Source organism: Andrena cerasifolii, chromosome 3, assembly GCF_050908995.1.
Source record: "Andrena cerasifolii isolate SP2316 chromosome 3, iyAndCera1_principal, whole genome shotgun sequence".
Lineage (NCBI taxonomy): Eukaryota > Metazoa > Arthropoda > Insecta > Hymenoptera > Andrenidae > Andrena > Andrena cerasifolii.
In genome coordinates, this window is record NC_135120.1 from 4,639,647 (window position 1) to 4,661,044 (window position 21,398).

Sequence of the window (21,398 nt, forward strand, 5' to 3'; positions counted from 1 at the left end):
TCGCTCATTGCATGCTTCCTTCATGTTTATATGCTCTAAGGTGATGAAAGATTCATCGTTTTCATTTTCATTTCAAACAAGGTCGCCAATATATGTATGAACGAGATGTGCTTCTACGGAAATTTGATGAGTGATACCTATTAGCAAGAAGCATAAAATTATTATGATTTTTCTTGAAGTTCATTGCAATAAAAATTATTTTACATTTATTCTTGGCATCATTTACGCTACAGCATTGAACAGAGCAGACCGCGAAGATTTATATAATTATGATAATGCAGATGTCGTAGCAGTGATGTTTCCCTCACGAAATAGAAGAGTTCTAGATGGGAACCTGTGGCTTGGCAGTCCCCTCACCATGTTCATGAAATACTATAGAATGTTAGCGATGTAAAAAAGCCAACCCTAGTAAATGACTTGGATTGGTTGTTTCTAATAGAAACGAAGATTGCTCTATAAGAATCAACCAACCCAAGTCATTTTTGGCACCAGTGCAGAGTCAGAGCGAGTTACCGAATTCGCTATAACATAACATTGTCAGATTCACTTTATGAACAGAATATGCGTTATTGATATTGATGCATGGTAGCACGACACATTATTAGGGTATTTTATTACATTTTAGTTTATATTTGGTTTATAAAGCGAATTTGACAGCACTCAAAAGGGCGGGTACTCAATAATCTTCTCTCTCCAGAGGACCCAATATGGCGAATGCGCATACTCATCTCTTTAGTGCTCTAGTATAACCGCAGCCATTTTGGAGCAAAACCGGAAATAACATAACCTAAAACAAATCTATCTCATTCTATCAGTATTTCTCTCTCTCTTTCTGTCAGTATTTTTGTCTCTTTCTATCAGTATTTCTGTCTTTTTCTTTTTTTACAGATTCTTTCTCTGTCTACTGTTGCGAGTTGCGATTCTCGCTCTAGCGGCGTTTAGCGCAAGCTCTTGGAGCGTGAAGTTCGAACTTTAAAGAGTTAAGGATGAAGTTTATTACATTTGGAATTTGTCTTCACCTCCTTCCTTATCGCTCGAAAACAATGTTTTAAAAAAAAAAGGAACGAACGTACGAAGAAGCCTGTTTCTTCGCCCCGCAATTCATCACCGACGTTGTAAAAGCACGGACGTGTTATAATAAAGCCCAACCTTTGAGCAATCTTTAAATATCTTTGTTCGTTTCTTAATAGTTCTGGTTAATATTCAATAATTAAATTTAGTTCAGTTCAATAACCTTATTTCATTCAAAGTTATTCGTTACAAATTCTCTTGTTCAACCAACTTCGCACGATTCGCGAACAGAACCCTTTTGGGTTCCACGGACACCGGACTACATTCAAATTCCCTCAAATAGTCAGAATTCCCAGCCGGCCCCGCAACACTACTTCCGCTTTTGCTCCAAAATCGCGGCAACCAATCAGCGACGATACACGTTATTCCGATCACTCCCTAGAGAATCACTAACATATGTGTGTCTAGTGCGCCATCTGTCAGAATAATGTGATGTAATTTTATGCGTTTACTGTATTTCGCTAAGTATTAGTTCATCTGAACTTTTCTTGTTCATTTGAAGCCTGAAGGCCTACATTTCTTTAGTAAACGTCAAAAACATTGACGCGAATAATGTAATATGCAGAAAGTGAGGAAATATCTGATATCAGGGTTGCTTACAAATTTGTGGATATGCTTATAGATAACTGACATTCAGTAATAAAATGCTAACCCAACATATGAGTTCATGCAATATATCGTGATATTCCGTTCAGTTTAGTATTCATATTTTTATCAAAATGGATTTTGGTACTCTATTAAATGTCGCACAAAAGAATGAAAATACTAAGCAGGTGGTTTGATCCTCCCTTCAATATTGTCTTTTGTTTTAACCTTATCGGTACCGAGAGAACCTACTGTTTTAACGAAATTATTTTTTTTGTCTCATAGTCGGGTGCTTGTTACCAAACAAAATTTGCTCCACCCAAGAAACCACCTAAACAGGCTAAGACTCTTTCCGACAACATAAAAAAATTTTTAGCCCGAAAGGAAGATGAAGAAAGACGAAAATCTTTGGAGGAAAAGAAAAAAAGAGAAGTATGGTCTTGATTGAATATAATTTCTTCCAAAATCCCTGTCGATATTGTATTATTAATGTTTCTTTCATTTTCAGAATTTGTTAGCATTGCGTGATCACAAAGCGCAAAGTCGAATAAATAAACATTTGAAAGTATGCAAAGCAGCAAACAAATCTGTATTAGTAGATGCGATTGACAACGACAATACAGCTCTTACAATGGCAGGTATGAATACCATTGTTTCATTAAAATATTCTTTTAGTATACTTAAGAGGGTATTCTGATCTGACGAGGCGTTTTTGTCGCGTTACATCGGAATTTTTTTACAAAGAACCCATCAATTTTATTATTATTTAGTTCATTGCTACATGTTTACTGATGTTTGAACTACCTTACAAATTTTGTCAGTAGAAAAAAATTAAAATCAAACGCAGTTGACTGCTTCAAAGTAATAGTGAAGAAAAAAACATGTCACGGTGCCCATGATTGGGCTCATTCCAGTGATCTATAAGAAAAAATGAAAAGAGATTCTTTATCTGTATGCCTGTGGCTATCGTCCCTACCAGAATGATAAAAAGATATTGAAAATTAAGCAAATGGCGGTGGTTTGAAAATTAAGTTTTGATTTTCATACAATTTTTCAACTTTAAAGGTCTCTGAAAGTTTAAAAACAAAATATTTTATCATAATTCTGTTAGGGACGATAGCCACATGTGTGCTGATAATATATGCAAAACTTGGACTGAGTTGGTCCAGCCGATCTTGAAATATTATTGTCACCAGTTCGAAAAACATGGTTTCGAGAAAAACGCGTTTAAAGTTATGCATACAATTTAGATAGAAAGGTGACCTAGGAGAGTAACGGTCTCTTTGTAACCAAATGGTCGATTTTTGTGTTTTAAAAGACACAGAAATGCCCCCTCCCCCATTCCAGCCCCAGAAAGAACAGTCCGCAGAAACATTGCCGAAATACACTTGCAGCAACAAAACTGTTATGCGTCGCCCGTCCTGCTCAGTGAGCGCGCCATACACCTACCTATTCTGCACCCTGTAGCTCTGCAAATACTACAAATTGGAAAAAATTCTTTTCACACGTATTACCCATATAATGTACCTGTAGTAAATGCAAAAAAAATCGATTTTTTTTGCCCGTCAGACCAGAATACCCCCTTAAAGATCACATGAGTATTATAAAAACAGCCTTTATAAAACACCATATAATTTTCTTAACGTATAACATGTATTACCAAAATGTGTATCATTTTGTAAATATTTTCGTCTATTTATGTCTGTTTAAATATTTTATAATGTTTGGATGAAATATTAGGTTTCAAATACACATAACCATGGAAATACATAGGTAATGTTTTATCACTAAAATTATTTGTATTAAACTTATATAACATTGCGAATATAAAGCTGCGATCATAATTGCAGTATACTTATATGTTTTTCATGCGAAAGATAAATGAAAAATCAGGCTTTTCGTATTTTAATTTTACACTTCCACGACTGGAATGAATATTAATTAGTATTATCATATCACACATAAACATATAAATACATTCTTTCGTATCTTTGAACAATTAGTCTTGGAATTTTAATTGTAATACAATTGTTACTATAAATTATTAGAAACGTTGTAATCTATTTCTCATTTATAAATTTGGTTATACTCCCGAATGGCCCTGGTAGCCGATCGACATGAGGTTTAAGGGGAAGGCTGGGGAGGGTGTGTGGACCCTAAATCTAAAATTGTTGCTTCGGAAATCTATTAGTTTCCGAGATATTAATAAGAAACTTTTAGTATGTCTGTTAATTTAATCCGACATAACGCATTCCACTTTTCAACTTGTTCCGGGTATTAGTATTGGTTGGGGCTAGATTAGTGCGGGGGGGGGGGGGGGCGTGCAAAGCATGGTAGCGGACCGTTGTGAGTTTGGGATTTTGAACCAGAAACTTGCGGATGCGATCCATCCTATTATACAGGGTGGATACCTATTACTCTATTGATAGTCAATACTCTACGGGGGTGTATCTATGGGCCAAAATAAGACGAAAATATAGAATACAATTTTTTAATATCGCGCTTCGTTTTCGTGAGAATTGGCTTTGAATTTCAGCTAAATACGCGTGCCTTTAAGGGGCCTGGGGGGCGGGCACGCGGAGGTAAGGGGAACGCGGCCAAGTGTCCGTAGAATAAATTGGAGGGGGGGGGGGGGGCAGGATGGATCCCCGTTAGGGCTACGTGTACGCAGTTCAAAAAAATAGTTTGTAAAAAAAATTAACAATAATTTATTATTAATATTTCGGAAACTAATAAATACCCGAAGCTATAATTTTAGATTTAGGGTCCACACCCCTCCCCACCTCTCCCCTCAAACCTTGTGTCGATCGGCCACTGGGACCATTCGGAAGTATATCCATAAATTTAAACTATAAGTGGAATGGAGGTGGAAGTATACGTTCGGTTCTCGAATGAGAAGAGAACTGGATATGGAAATGTGATTTTTGAAGAAGTCATATCCCAAATTGTAAGTCTCAATGAGTTCTTTAAAAAACACTCCTCTTTTGAGCCGAACTGGTCATTTGTCTTTGAGAGATATGGTTTCAACGAAATCCAGTAATGATGCGACTATAGTTAAGATAGCAAGTATTCGAGCGATAGGGGAAAGTGGAGCATAACCGGGTGCCGCCTAATGTATTTTTCCTGCTAGCATAAAGTCAGACGGCAAAATAAACTTTGGACACCGCTAGAAATCTTAATTGAACCCTACAGAATCAGAAAATGAGAGTTCTTATTTGAAATAACTATTTGGCTCACAAGAAAAAAAGTTTTCTCAGAAGTATGCAAGTACCCGGTTTTGCCCTAATGGTGTGGGTAATATCGGGTACCTATTAAAAAACGCATAAAATATGATATAATTATAAAACCATTATTACTATTATTTTAGAAACCATGAAGAAAGATATTTTAACAAATATTAATTTGTACATAAATTTATTTTAATTCATCTAGTGCACAAAAATCACAAATAAAGGTCTCGTCGCCCTCCTCAATATTTGTGCAAATCTCATGAGCCCATCCGCGATCTATACGTATAATCAAGAGTGTTATTGGATTTTTTAAAGATTAGAAATCAGCTTCTATAAGACATTTACGCCATACATAGAAAGTATGGGTACCCGATTTTGCCCCATACTCAAATACCCGGTTTTGCCCCAAATGAGGTGATTTACTAAACATTAAATATTTACACTTCAACGTGCGATAAAGAGCCGGGTAAAAAGTAAAAATTCTGTGTAAAGACTACAGAATATAATGCAGTACTTACCGTAATAGATTCTTTAAATCCAAGTGGTATAAAAAAGCAATTCACCAACGCAACACTGGAACTTTTCAACTCGAAATTTTTAAACTTCTCTGGATGAAAAACTACGACGGTCTTTGTGCTGCGATTGATCTCATACCGTCGTGAGGTCCACCCGAATGTAACACCGTACGTTGGGTGCATATCGCAGCTCTTGTCTTAGAAAAACAATGATACCTGGTCTGACCCGCGTACCCGGTTTTGCCCCACTTTCCCCTACTATGTCTGCACGCATAGAACACTTGACTTGCAACCTGAAAGATTATTTTGATAGTTCCCTTTGAGAACAAGTTTATTTTGTTCCGATAATCAATTCCCATACTTATCTTTGTTGTTGATAACTACAGTTGATTCTGGTTAAGCTGATAATTGCAGGGTTTGGGGAGTATTTTTATTTCGGGAGGTAGGAGAATTTCACACGTTCATTTTCGGCGCTTGAGAATAGGAGACCGGAAAGACATGGATAGCACTATCCATTAAACAGGGAAGAATGCCATGTTCCGCGTTTCTCATCGGATCTTCACAAAAATGACATCAATCGATTCCCTGTGTTTTCTTGATTAACAGACACCAAATTCCATAGGGAGCATGGGTATTGACTGTTATGTAATACAGAATAATACATGAATTCACCAGGAAATGATTGAACGACTTCTTGCTTTACCGTCAAATATTGTATGTGTGCCCTGATTGTACTCTTGCTTGAATGTTTATTACTCCTTTGGGTCGATTATAATCATATCAAGAAGGAATGTGTTTGCATCCTATTATCCCACAAACGAGTGGCCAATTTTGTCCAAAAGTATGGCATTTCTTAAACAGCTCTGCAACACCTGCAATTTGAGATATAATTCGTTAACCCGGCAGGAGGTGCACCCCATATTGTAACGCAGGTTGTCGCTACCGGGTCAAAAATATCCAAAACTGAAACGTAAAAAACCACGGTTTCAGAATATTTTTTTGAACTTTGTAATTTTTATGTTAAAGTACAGTGTTTTAAGAATCAAAGAAAATTTATGAAATATCTTAAAATCTTTATTAAAGTTCTTTAAAAAATTGTGACAAAAACTCAGTCTTCACATTTTCGCAACTAGCGCCTCTGTGGTCAATTTTACCCAGTAGCGCCTCCCGCCGAGTTAAAAAAGTATGTTTTCACTTCTGATCCTCTTCTAATACAGGAATTATTGGAATAGTGTGTGTGATCAATGATCTTCACATTAATGAGTATTTAGAAGTACCAATCTTTATCCATAATGGGCAGTATTTTTGCCCGCAGGTAATTGAGTATGAATATGTACAATCAACGCAATGCCTTCTTACTTTTCCATGGTCCAACAGGGCAGTGAGGTTTTGTGGATTTACATGGCAGAGGATTCCAAGAGATTAAGGTCAGAGTAAATCTAATTCTAGAGTAGTCTAGAGGACAAACTCTAGATTATTATTATTGAGAAAATTACTTCAAATGTGTAGTGCATAAAGTAAAAAGTGACAGTGTACCTTTATACATCATCCGTGTATGGTATAAGCTATAACTTCATATATATCTGATTAGACTACTTTGTTCATTAACCAACTTAGATTAGGATTATTTAAAGATATATAGTTTAACCGCAATATTTTATAATGAATGGCAGCATTATTAATTTAATGTTATGAAAATCATTATCATTATTGGAAAATAAGGTAATTATTTAGAAGTTTTCCATTCTCACCGATTTCAATGATTTCAAGATCAAGATTCTGAACAACGTTTTCCTATATATGTTACCTCCGCACGACCTTCGTTTTCGAGATATTTGCGAAAAACTTCTGTTGACTTATTCCGACGCAACGCATTCCACTTTCCAGCTTGTCCCGGGTATTAGTATTGGTTGGAGCTAGATTAGTGCGGGGGCGCATAAAGCATGATAGCGAACTGATGTGAGTTTAGAGATTTGAACCAGAAACTTGCGGATGCCCGTCAACACCCCGACTCATATCGGTTCGCCACCATGCCTTACGCGCCCGCGAGCGGGCGCGCGCCCCCTGCACTATTCTAACCCCAACCAATACTAATATACGGGACAAGTTGGAAAGTGGAATGCGTTGCTTCGGAATAAGTCAAAAGAAGTTTTTCGCAAATATCTCGGAAACGAAGGTCAGCTTCGTCATTTGTTTTGTCCCATGCTGGCACATACGCTGCCACGGACGCGTACTGTAGGTAGGTATGCGGCAGAATACATTGTGTAGTAGCAGCAGTTTTTCGCGAATATCTCGGAAACGAAGGTCGAGCGGCGGTAACATGTACAGGAAAAAGTTGTTCTGAATCGTGTCCCCGACAACATATCCAAAAATCATTAAAATCGGTGAGGATGGAAAACGTCTAAATAATTACCGAAAATAAATTGATAGTTTTCTTGTAATTTTTGTTTAAAAAAATCTGTAGAATTTTATAGTTCCCTTAAATAAAAGAGGTACATTATTTGAAGCTGAAGTGTATAGTTGAAAGTTACACAAAATTATATATATATTTTTCTTTGTATAAAAGACTATACTGATAGCTTTATGCACTTCCATTTTCAAGAATTATGCTTTTTGAAAAACAGAGAAGGTTATTACTTCCTAACATGATAGTTATTTGCCAATCAATGCAATGGTTTAAGACATTGCCGAAATTAAATATTAATAAAAAGTCGCATGTTTTAATTATGGTGTTAAAAACTTGTTATATATTTTTGCTTGAAACTAATTGAGTAGATTTTCTACGTTGTGTATTTAAAATTTTTAAATCAGTATTTTAACTTTAATCTTTACAATTATTTATGTTTGATGTAAATTATTAGTTTGCTTTGTATGTGTTGCTATAATACGTATTCTTATCAGATAATTTAAGTCAAAGGTTTGAACATCACTAAGATATTAGAATTCTAGGGATATATGAATATCTGAAAGTATAATATTGAGGATTATATATGATTAAAGTTTGTATGTGTCTAGTGTGAAAATGCAAACTGAAATAATAAAAACAAACATAGAATTTTTCATTTCTGTAGAGAAAACAATATCTGTACTTTCTCTGTTATTAACACTTTGAGTGGCGCCAGATTTGGAGATATTATGACTTTTCAAGTCTGGCCTTTTGGAGCGATTGCTTCCATCGGGAAAGTTCCGTTCAGGTCGCTCCGCGCATTGACACATGCTAACACCAATGACAATTTAAACTTCTGTATGTAATTCGAATCGTTTCTGAGTTCCGTAGGCCAAAAATGCATTATACGATTTCGTATATGATTACAAATAATTCGAATGAGGTAGTGTTTCGTTCTATTTTCGTCAGGAATCTCACCAATCCATTGGCGATACTTTTACGAAGATCTGTTAGAGATGTCGCGTGAATGAAGGATCGCCGAGAAGCGGCCACGTATAATACAAAGTGAAGTCCGAGCTCGGTTTGTTCTCAAGGTCTATAAATATTCGCGGACTTTCGGACAATACTTTCGATGCTTTCTAGAAAATATAAATGTGAAAACATGCCAAAATCCATGATGAATACACAGTGGCGGATTTAACAGGGCGGCTGATGAGCAGTTGCCGCCTAGGCCCCTGCATAGAAGGCCCCACAGGGCCCCATGAACAAAAAAAAAAAATTGATTAGGCATGGGTATCGAAACACTACATTTTTCCCGTGCTACTACACTTGCCCGTTTTTAGTAAACTACCTCCTTATTTTTCCGAAAAATGGACCCCGCCCAGAAGGACCCCCTAGGGCCCCATCTTCAAAAAAAAAAATATTCACTATACACTATATTTTTTTCTGCACTACTACACTTAGCCCGCTTTTAGTAAACTATTTATTTTCCCCAAAAGTGTGCCCGTCAGAACGTTTGCCACCTGGGCCTTTTTTCTTAAATCCGCCACTGTGAATACACCTCTTTGGTCCTCATAAGCATTATTCTTGTATTGAAATATAGTTGTATTACTATAATTATTAGGGATTGAATCTTGTATAAAATCTACGCAATTACGTACAGAGTGTTTGACAGGTTTCCGTAAAACGTCTGCGTGTTTTGACTAAAAATGAGATACAATTGTTATATAAACTTAAATTCATAAATGTTTTATTAACGGTTTGAAACAAATTTATGAAACGTGAAGGAAATGCATGCATAACCAAGTTCCGTTGGCCTCTATCGATACAAATCTGACACCGACTTATTATTGTATTTCTTAAAAGTCTCACAGGCACAGAGACGTTATGATTTGTCGTAAGACGAGATCGAGACGGGAGTTCGCGACGTGAAAACCAGAAGGTTCTATCTGAGTTTTGGGTCATTTTTCAGGGCAATATTTTTAAAGTTTAAAACTTTCTCTACCCTTATCAGATAATAGAAAAAGGAAAGTAAACACAAGCAAAATAAGCATACCTTATTTCTATATTAGAATGTGAGAACTTTATGTTTAAAAGTTTAACACAACCTTTTACAAAACATTTTTTATTAATTTGTTACATTCACGTAGAACCTTTTGATACTGAAACATAACTCCCTCTTATTTCCAAAGGGTTCTTTATTTTAAAATTGTTTTCTGACAATCAACATTCACTGTAGGCATCCACTTAAATATACTTTTTATATCATTCACTTTTTCTTTACATAAGGTAGGCTTAGATTTAGTTTGCTTTGCATCTGGAAATGTTTTTGTGGAGATGTTGCGAGTGGTTTGTTGCCTTGAAATACAAACTTTATTCCACTTGTCAGAACCATGACTTAGCTTGTATCTGACATTGTATATATCAGTTTTTTGAACATGTACCTGGTAAACTTTAGTATATATAGAATCTTTATATAAACAAAATTCTTTACTGGTGATTGAAAGTCGAAAAAAATTACTGGAGTTCATCTGTACTACGTGGTAAGGGTGTTTTCAATGTTTGAGTGAAAGTTGTCAACTTCTTGAATACATGAATATTCAGGTGTTGAATACTTTAAAGTGATAAACTGAATATTTGAGTTCTTTTCTAGAAACGATGCAATAACAAAAGAAATAAAGGAGTTTCAATTTTGTGGTACGCATTTGAATAGTGTATACAGATTTCTCTAACAAGGGAACATCCCTAACCCGGAAATTAAAAAAATTCTGAAATTTTGTGAATATATAAGGAATTTCCTCCTGACGCAATTTTTGTTTATTGCCCAAATTCACTCTAAGGGTGTGTAATTGACCCCTGAAAATCCGGTTATTTTCCGATTTTGTGTTATAACTCGTTAACTGTAAAATATTTTTTTTACCAAATTATAGATCTAATTAAGAGAAGTAACTTTTGTTTTGAAACTTTCCTTCTATCTCTTACAGTTCGTGAGTTATAACAAAATAGGAAAATAGCCGAATATTCAGGTGTCAATTTAATTTCACCCCCTTCGAGTGAATTTTGGCAGCAAACAAAAATTGCGTTTGTAATCAGGAGGAAATCCGCTACATATTCACAAAGTTTCAGAATTTTTTGCATTTTCGGGTTGGGTATCTTCCTTTCCTTGTAAGTGTCTTTATTACTGCACTTGATATGTTATTTTCTGGCTGACCACACAATCTCTCATGCTAAATAGCACAATAGCCATTCTTTTCATTTCCATCTGCAGCATAGGCAGTTAGATTGTAAACGTTTAGTTTACGCTTATAAAAGAAACAATTAAACATTTCCCCTAGGTAATCCTATAAGGTTTTGGAGATCAAAGCATACAACGAAAGTTTTACTGTCTCTGTCTTTTTTTATTTCATCTCTCATAAATGTTTTTTCAACCACATGATTTCCATATTTTTGTATCAATTCATTTGTCAATCTGTTTTCTTATTTAGCCATTATGTAGGTACTCCTCACATATCATATGTGTCGGATTTAGGGGATTTTCACTAAAGTCTCACGCTTCTTCTGAATAAGTTTGTATTATATTAGGTAACGTCATTTTACAAAATGTTTAAACTTTAAAAAAAAACAATAAGAGAACGCAAAACAATACTATCAACATAAACAATGTATTCCATATCGTGAGGATGCTAATAAAGTCAGGTTACAGGGAATTCCCCGTTTTGCTAGAATTTCAAAATAGAACCATTTGGTTCTCAGTGCTGCAACTTTTTTGCACATAGAACTAAATTTCCCTTAGGATAACTAAAAAATATTATTTCGAATAGAGTGATGAAAGAATAATTTTCAAACAAAAAGTGCAAAAGTGAAAAAAAATCAGATAGAACCCTCTGGTTTTCACGTCACGAGTTGTAGCGTGGAATATTGGAATAATCTGTTTATTGCACAAGTAAGACGTATACTCAACATTCAGAAACTAAACATGTATTCTAAAAAAAGCTTGAAATACTCGGTGTTAAATCCCGTGATTGAGCTGAACTCGTTCAGGTTTGTTAATTTTGCACCTTGAGTGCCGACTAGAAGGACCACTCTCAAACAGGGACAATGTTCAAGTAGATTTTCAAACTTTTTATTTTAACACAAACTTAATGTAGAATTTAACAATATGAGATGTTGAAAGAAAACTGTGGAATTCGTCTGATACAATTTAAAGACGAAGGTCGCGTATTCGATTGTACGAAAATGGCGTCTATGTTACAAGAGTTCTGTGTATATCCAACGAAAACTAATTGACTTCTGTCCGTGGTTTTGTCGTCGTGTTTCCTCCAAGGCCCTCAACCCTCCTTCCCGGTCTGGAAAAATGGGCCTTGCCCAATCAGCGGCCTGCGACTTCGCAACCCCTTCCATGGCGCCTTCTTAGGGTGGGATACGTTGGCGTTGGCCTCCTCTGCATGATGGTCTTGACTCGGCAACGCGTGGGAAAAACCCCGAGCCTTGACGTCACGGCGACCCATTAACCGATGAAAACCGTTGAACGGTCGGACCCATGGTGGGCCCTCAAGAACCCGATCCTCATGGTCTGGGATGCGTCAACTCGCCGTATTCCAAACCGACAGCACGAGTCAAGGACTATTTATTCTAATAGAGTTATGTTTTCCGCATCTCCTTTAGAGTTGCGGATGGGAATGGTTTTCGACTGAACAAATAATACAATCGACGTGGACTGGATAATGTACGGCTAAACACCCGGGGAGGTTTATAATACCGTAACGCACGAGTCGCGACCATTACCGGGAGTGCTTCTGTCGCTCGGCCTTCTCGAAGGCTCTCTCTCACACACAACTTCCCGTTATCGGCCCGCACACACGCGTGGCCGCCACACACACACACACACACATGACCGCCGCAGCCATGCTGAGATACCGATGGCTCTATGTTCCGGTTTCGCGTATCTTTAACATTAGCGACTTGTTGTGAGACGGTTGTGTCACAGGTGGTGTAATCTCTCCTATAGGTCATTCCACGCTAAATCGGTCACTTTTTTCCCTCGATGTTTGGGATTTTCTTCAAAACGGAATGTTGCAGTTCCCGTGACATTAGGGGGAGTTAAGACATCATTTTGCCGATTTCGAATTTGTTTAAAAAATTAGGACCTTGATTTTGCAAGTTTTGCTTATTTTCGTGAAAATGGGATGTACTTATGAAATTTTTATCTCGGATACTATTTGTCGGATATAGTTTTAGGTAAGTGTCATGTTACACGTAAAGCTGGATCCAGTCCTGAATGCGTATACACTGAGCAGGCTAAGCGCGCACGAATAACGCATGCGGAGGGGTCGAAAGTGCCATTGTGTCTATCTTCACCAACTTCTGTGCTTAGCTTACCCCACTCCGCAGTCGTAAAGATGCCATCGAAGGAACTCTTCCTCGTGGAGAGACACAGGAAGAAAAGGGATAGTCCGCTGACTACGCGTGTGTAAGGTCCGGTTGCCCGGAGACAACTGAGCGTCACTGGTTCCTGAGAGGAGAGCGGCGTCCCCTCGAGTGTAGGATAGGTGGGGGTTCGTTATTAGGGAGTAAAGGACTGAAATCCAAACTTTTAAATTTAACAATGGCTATTTTATTTAGAAGTAGTACTTATTGTTTATAACGATAATAACAAATTAATATTGCTTACAGCTATGATTACATATATTTTATGTTTTTGGGTTTTTTAGATTTTATTTTATGTCATTTATGTATTAGAGACCGTTTTAGAAGCGGGCGCGTACCCTTTGGCAACGTCTGCTGTAAGAACGGCCGCTACCGTTTTCGGAGCGGGCTCGTTACTCTTGGCAGAGTTTTGTTCGATGCTCTTCGAAATCTCGCTTTTACCAAGTGCTTCGGCCGCTACCGTCACCGGAGCGGGCGCGTTGCCTTTGCAGAAGCGAGGTCCTACAGTCTTTGAATGTTCAGTCCTAAGAGGAACATCAATATCTTTTATACTCTGAAAATCCGTCGCTACCGTTCTGGAGCGAACGGGTCTTTGCTGGTTGGTACTTGGCTGTCTCTCAAATATGAGCATCCACTAGCTGTACTGAGCCTTGACTGATTTACTGTGCTGCGTGCACCCCCTTTTATACTCCAGAATTGATAACGTGGCGCACGCGCAATGAATCGTTTTACAACTTATTTGTTTAATACATTGTATTTTATCCTAAATTCTTATTAATACTTATTATTTAAATATTTTTAAGATTTATGTAATATTTATTTCTCTAATATTTGTTTGGATCATAGTTTAAATATAAAACATGTACAAGAAGTCCGCGTGATGATATGCAATGGTTCTACATTATCGACGGTCGGTAACGCTAGGTTCAAGTCCGCGTGGGACGTTACACGTGGTTTCGCTTGCGTCGTCCTCCCTTTAAACTAAACACGGATCCCTTATCTATCGAGTATAAACACGCGCTCAAATTTTAAAACAAAAGTACGCGTTGACGTATTCCGTGCGAGAGAAGGTAGGCCTCGGGGAGGAGATATTGCTGTGAAGAGGGCCTCTTCAAGAGAACGGCTGTTTGGGAGGGATGCAGAGCAGATTGGTTAGATTAGGACTAATCGAACTTCAAGCCCACCTTCTCTCGCACGGAATACGTCAACGCGTACTTTTATTTTGATATTGGAGTGCGTGTATGTACTGAAGCGATAAGGGATCCGTCTCTAATTTGAAGGGAAGACGACGCAGGTGGGGTCATTCCCAGTGAGTGGATTATCCTTTTTCATCCTGTACCCCTCAACGGAGCGTATTGCTGCCCCCGCGAGTATTCTCGTGTTATTTTTTAATACAGCAGCGATAACAAGAACGGTATTCATGTCATTGTTCAGATCTAACCCATAACCCAATAACCCCTTTTTATGGAATATAATATAGTACGACTGCGTTAATACAGTTTATTGTGGACCGAACATTGGGGTTTTTTCATGCACCACTAGACGACCAAGCGTTTCCACCTACCTGTAACCAGGTGCATCGCGCGACGTTTGTTACCGTGCCCCAACTACACACAGTTTTTCAATCTCCGTTAATTAAAGACGCTTATTGGATAGGGAATAGACCACAGAGTAAGAATAAGGACATATTTTTTCACATTCTTTTACACTTTAACCGGACATCAAATTTGCAAAAGAAAGGCATTTCTATTATGTATATGTTGCAAACACCTCTCTCGGAGTACAAAAACAATTCATTCACACATCCTTCGTGATTAAAAGAAAAATACACAAGTCCGTACCTTCAATAATTAAGGAGATTAAAATTGATTTCTGAAGCCGTTTCGTAAAAATAATCGAAATCTTTGATGATTTGTATTTTTTAAACAATTTCGAATCTGGAAAAATGAGGACTTAGCCCTCGCTAATTTCGTATGGGCTACAATATATTTCAATAGTATTATGAAAATCCCAAACATTGAGGATTTGAGAAAAGTATCTCATCTGCTTCTATCATCCACGCTGAGCGCAATGCACTCCAAACTTCCTTTGATGTGTGGAAGAAAGCCGACAACGGTCAGCTCAGGCCATGTGCTTTCGCCGGCATTCGCAAGTCGGGTCGCATGCGTCGAGTCATCACGAATGACACGTCCACACTAGCATATACGTTCACGCTCGCCCTTTCCGCTTCAGCTGTCCACATTAGAATGTTCGTGCGTGTTCAGCCTTACTCAACGTATACTCATTCAGATCTGTACCCGGCTTAAGGGGGATTGCGCCTTGTTGGACCGAAAATAGGTAATTTTCTGTGCGTTTTTTTGTACAAAAACAGTTCGCCAAATTAATTTGAGGTTGGGCAAGCTATTTTATTGTATCTTAAACTATGGTTCTGCATTTTTGTGTGACAGTGAAAGAAAACATGGCTGATATAGAGAGAGAGAGCGTTGAAAAATAATCAGGTGGTCCTGGCGTTGACGGAAACTACTGTAAGGGTTATCTGAAACAAAAAAGAAAAGAAAAGAGATTCTTAATTTATATGAATGTGGTTATTCGTGGTAGTACATGCAGTAAGAAAAATAAAAAAATGTTAAAATGGCAACCTTTTGAAGAAGATGAAGCGCCTTGATTTGAGTCTGAAAAAGGTTTTGCACCAAAATCGGGAAAACTTCTTTAAATGAAAAAGAAACGGTAACAGATACGACAATAAATCTACTACCACAGCCACATTCATATAGATTAAGAATCTCTTTTCCTTTTTGTGTTTCAAATAACCCTTACAGTACAGGGTCATCCGTTAAAACTGCAACCTACGCGCGTGCGAAGAGACGAAAGTGGCAACACCGCCTCACGGACGCATTCCACTACAACCATTCACTGGCCCGGCGTTCGGAGGGTTGCCAGCGACCGCTGGACAGCAGTGATGCCCGAGCTTCGAAAATTTTAGGATGGTCTCTTTCAAATTAACGTCGCAAAGAGCTATTTGAAATTTCCCGGACCGGGTTGAAGAATTTGGGACCTTTTTCGTATAACTTTTGAACTATAAAAGATATCGGAATGCAATTTGCGCTAAAAAATGTGGAAAAATTATTCCCTCTCAATGATGGATAATTTAAAATATTTTACGTTTACATAATTTTTCTTTTATCAATTTTTTAACCACAATTGTTGTGAAAAGCTTTTGCAAACTGTTTATTTGCTACTGTATTTAATGCGCTTTTTAAAATTCACGGCGTTGATAAACAATAGGCCAGTAGTTTCTGTATCATTACTTTCATAAATTGAGAAATTAAATTTTTATTCAATTATGTGTTAGTTCTGCAAACCTCAGAATCTATTTTCTGGTCTTCTTTTTTTATAATTGTATTCTTAATGTAGTGCATGAATAAATCGGACGCAACGGGTAACTAATGGGGCGTGTCTTTGATTGTAGCGGTGTTTAAATTTTTTCTACAATTTTTGTGTCTGAATGTTTTACCCTTTTAGCTACTCAACGCCATGCCTATACCGGCTTCTGTTAATGTCATTTTTTGTAAGGATGCGCCATTATTGTGGCTTATACACGCAGGTGGTGAAAATTCTCTCCGTATAGGGGTATCCGCCGTGGTCAACTCTGTCGTAGCTAAATTGTTTAAATTAAGACGCGTACGAGACCAGTCGGCATTGTTTTCAAACCTCATTACAATAATTTGAGTTGCGAGTGGTAAACCCATCATAAAAGCGGAGCGCGCGGCTTGCTTACCTGAGCCGGGAAATTCCGCACAGCTCTTTGCGACGTTAATTTGAAAGAGATGTGACCGTCTCCGGTGTCGAAACGGTAATCAGTCGGTATGTCCGGGTTCGGCGAATGATCAGTCGTGTATTTAAAGAAATAACAGTTGTTTATTAGTTAGTACAGGTGTGCGGTATGGGTCCGGTTGCGTCCGGTCTCGTGCGATGACTCCGGTACGGCTAGTCGCGGCTGAGCGTTTTCTCGCGGCGGCGACTTCGACGTGCGTGGGAAGTAGGATGCGGAGTTTGTGGCACGTTCTACCCTGGAGGGCTTATAAGGCGCGTCCGTGCGGAAGTCGTATACTAGAGGTTCAGAGTGCAATAGGGTTTTCTGGCCTAACGGGCGCGGAGACACCTCTCTGACGAAGGTAGGGCGCATGATTGCTCTTGGCCTATTTCGAATAGAGGCTACTAATGGCACAGTACAGCGAGGGCCGACACTAATAACACACCTCGGGAGTTCCAAAAAGCGAGCGCTGGATTTACTGCGTGAAGCGGTATAGCTATCATGCACCAGTGGTCCTGATTTCGTTCGCCGCGGCCTTTATATCGCGAGGCCGTACATCTTCGCTCGCGAGAACCACCGCGGGGCCGCGGCCGCCTAGTGGCCGCGGTGCGAACTACGTCTACTTTCTTGACGCCGTACGCTCGCGCGGCGCATGACGTGACTACATCACAGAGACCATCCGAAAAATTTCGAAACTCGGGCATCACTGCTGTCCAGCGGTCACTGGCAGCTCTCCGAACGCCGGGCCGGTGAATGGTTGTATTGGAGTGCGTCCGTGAGGCGGTGTTGCCATTTTCGTCTGTTCGCGTGCGCGTAGGTTGCAGTTTTAACGGATGACCCTGTACTTTCCGCCAACGCCGGGACCACTCGATTTTTATTCACCGCTCACAGTCAGCACTCTGTATCTGCCATCTTTGTTTTCACTACCACACAAGAATTTAGAACAATAAAACAGCCTGCCAAATATCGAATTAATTTATCGCGCCGTTTTTTAATAAAAAAATCACAAAGAATTACCTATTTTCGGCCCAACAAGGCGCAAATCCCCCTTAAGTGATGTTCCTTGATGTTAGTACAATATTTGGCCATGTATATGTTCCATAAACTGATCCTTCTCGATTTTAAGACAGTCAAGTCTGTCCAAAGAACTGTTGCTGCCCTCAGTCCATTAGGTCTTCATGAAAATAAATCCAAATATGCCTTCATTCGAACTGTCTTTATTTATACGTTATTCGAATCGGTTTTGTCTTTTGTAGACAGTGACGACTTTTGTACATTTGGTATAATTAAAAATAGTCTGAGTCTGCAACCCTGCTGAATCAAGAGGCACGATTGTAAGGTAAAGCAAGACGTACCACAGCACATTGGGGTATTTGCACCGAGAAGCCGGAAAAAACTGTTTTCACATTTACCCATCTTCAAACTCCTATAACTTTGTCAAAAATCATTCAAATTTGATGAAACAAACTATTTTCAAGTTTGAACTTTATACTTTCGATTCTTCAAACCACTTTTATCGAAATGGGTGTACAAGGAGTAAAATCCGCACTTAATCTTTCGATATCCGCGTCCATTTGGGTCTCACGAGCACTCGCGTCGTGCACCGAACCACGGTGGCCTGCAATAAAGTAGATGCAATAACACTCCTCGAAGGCTAATAGCACACAAATGGGACTCAAGTCAGTGCCACTTGGGTGAAGCCATTATTCCTGCCACAAACTGATATCCGTGCACTCCGTGCACACGCGCGAGCACCGGATGGTTAAAGATGAATGTATCAAATTGTACAAATTTCTTGATATTTGTCAAGTGCTATGGAGTGCAAACAATATTTTTTACAATATTTATGTATACTACCCGGAAGTATGATCATCTGTCTCTAAGATAAGTTAAATCTCATTGAAAAAGGCTTGTTTTTAACAAAGACATGGCCATTTGAAGAAAATATACTAAAATCAAAAAATCAGCACACATGTGTATTTCTTACTGTTTCATTTCATACCGGTCAACCAAAAGGTTACAAGAAGTTATTTTCTTTTTCCTATGTAAAAATACTTCAATACCTTGAATTTTAATTGCAAAAAAGTTATTTTCGCAAAAAGAAGGATGTCCGAAAATTACTATTTTTGCTCCATTTCTGGAAACGAAAAATCCATTCTGGACTTTCAAGAGTATCCCTAAGGAACACAAAATTGCCTTATCACTTTCCTGAACAATGATGACAAAGTTGTGAAAAGTCTTCGATCACTTTAAACTTTCTCATATATACACTTATTTTTGTCAACTTGCCTCTCGTTTTTTACGAAAGTGATAAGGATATTTTTTTATGTCTTAAGTTTTCCGTTTCGAGAAGCCGAAAGGGCCATTTTCGCATATCCGCCTTTCTGCCGCTTGAAATTCCCTAGAAGCAGTTAGTAGCAGCTAATATTTGTTCTATGTAAAAACCAGGGTTTTATTTTTTAAGGGCTAACATACAGCTACGAGGCGAAAAAATTAGGATGGATTTGAAGAATTTTTATCGGTGGAGAAATGTTTTTATGAAAGAAATATTATATACATGAGAAAGATCATAGTTTTGTCTATAAAATGTGAAGTTTTCATTAAAAAATTCGAAGAAGAAGCTGCGTGGTAACTGTTTCCGTGTAACGGGTTTTCTCTTTGTTTTTTCCTCGCTGTATTGCATCTGAAACATATAGGAAAATTATTCTTAAAGTAGACAAAAAAAAATGGTCCCAGTCGTAGCCGATTTTTTTTCTTCAATTCTTCGCAAAAGGGCGGGCATTTGAACATAGAAATCGACTTTATGACTGAATACATATAATGATTTATCTATACTACCGAATACCTTTCGGAACTTTATTTAATATTATGACAAGTAAAAAACGTTATGACAGTAAATTTATGATAAATACAAAAGAAATAGAGCAGTATCTTAAATAGGTTTTTATCAAGGTGCAAAACGGCGCCGGGTGTAGCATCTTTGGTAGTTATGTAAAACAGACCAATACATTTTTTTTCAATTTATTTGACAATTGTAAGAATATGAACCTAAAATGCTATAAGAAAATTGCATATTTTAAAAATGGCGACATTTCAAACAATTAAGTGTGATTTTCGCAAAAAATTGCGCTTTTGTTTGTTTAAAAAAAGTAGTTACAATTAATAGTTTGGTGAAACATTTAGGTTCATGTTCTGAAGAATATTATAACCCAATAGTGAGCAAAATTTGAAGTTGATCGGTCAAATAGTTTTTGAGTTAACCGCGGCGCCAATTTTGAAAATGTGGATTTGAGAAAAACTGAGGGTGCAAATACCTCGTCAAGTTTTGGGACCCGGGTAACAGTCGAAGCGGAACTGTTACGTTGTTAACCACAGCATGGGCTGCGGAAGAATTATACTGAATCCATCCTAAGAAAAACCGAACGCCCACACCGTTGTGCGACCGATCTGCGCAGCCCCCACTACTGTCTATGGGTCCGACGGAGGCGATTGCTCATAGCGCTTTACCTGCCGGTTTCCCTGCCCGTCCAAGGGCGGGATGTGACCGATGTCTATGTAAACACTGCAGGAGTGCAGTATATCTGCCCGGTAATTTTTTGGTTTCGAACAGATATAACATCAGTTAAGGAGGTGTTCTAAATAGTCTATTTAGAATGCCATTTATTACGTTTTTTTTTGGATTTGTATTCAAAGGAACGATAAGATTTTTTGCACACACATTTATGGATATTTAAAGTATGTAAATTATTTTTTTGAAGTAATAATAATCAAAATTACATGAGTTGTATTTGGTTTTATGGAGTCCCTTTAAAAAAGGAAGTGCCCTACTGGAAGGGGCCGAATGAAACTGTTAAAAATGGTTATTCGTAACTAAAAACGATATCCGTAATCGATAATGGTTATTCATAACCAAAATCATTTAAAGAAAGATAGTAACTCTTATACCATAACTTTTAAAATTTTGGTTATAACAATTATGGTCTCTGAAATAAACACAAGTTCATTCAGAACAACTGCAAAACAATTTATATAACACACAGGCGGTTGCCGTGTGTATTCGGAAATAATTGTGCCACCGTGTATATGAAGCCGTCGCGTGCGGAATGGTTGACAGAGAGGTTACAGGCCGTAAGACGGAGAAAAACGTAGGCGGTTAAGTGGGGAGTCGGGCCAATCAGCGCCCCCTCAGAATCATCCCAGTGCGAAAAAAGTTTTTCTTAGGATGGATTCAGTACGCATGAGGGTGCGTGTGTCCATGCTGGCTCGTATTACGAGTCTATACAGGGTGTTCCAAAAATGCTACGGTTTCTTGAAGGAGGTGACTCGGGGAGTGATTGCAAACAGCTTTTTCCTTTGCGAAAATGTTCTTC

General features: G+C 38.1%; 1 protein-coding gene and 2 long non-coding RNA genes across 4 annotated transcripts in view; 2 read left to right on the top strand and 1 right to left on the bottom strand.

Moving 5' to 3' along the window:
- Nucleotides 1-21,398, bottom strand: part of LOC143367066 (uncharacterized) — a 391,763-nt gene that overhangs the window by 214,783 nt on the left and 155,582 nt on the right. The gene's annotated exons all lie outside the window — the stretch shown is intronic.
- Nucleotides 1-21,398, top strand: part of LOC143367078 (uncharacterized) — a 187,442-nt gene that overhangs the window by 10,657 nt on the left and 155,387 nt on the right. The gene's annotated exons all lie outside the window — the stretch shown is intronic.
- LOC143366996 (protein SPT2 homolog) overlaps nt 1,515-21,398 on the top strand; it is a 131,123-nt gene continuing 111,239 nt past the window's right edge. The window contains exons 1-3 of one of the 2 annotated variants that reach the window (XM_076808569.1): nt 1,515-1,847; nt 1,942-2,088; nt 2,165-2,294. In XM_076808569.1, coding sequence (XP_076664684.1) covers nt 1,791-1,847; nt 1,942-2,088; nt 2,165-2,294 — 334 coding nt within the window. In that variant the 5' untranslated portion in view covers nt 1,515-1,790. The remainder of the gene's footprint in view (nt 1,848-1,941; nt 2,089-2,164; nt 2,295-21,398) is intronic. The other variant, XM_076808570.1, reaches the window with a different exon arrangement.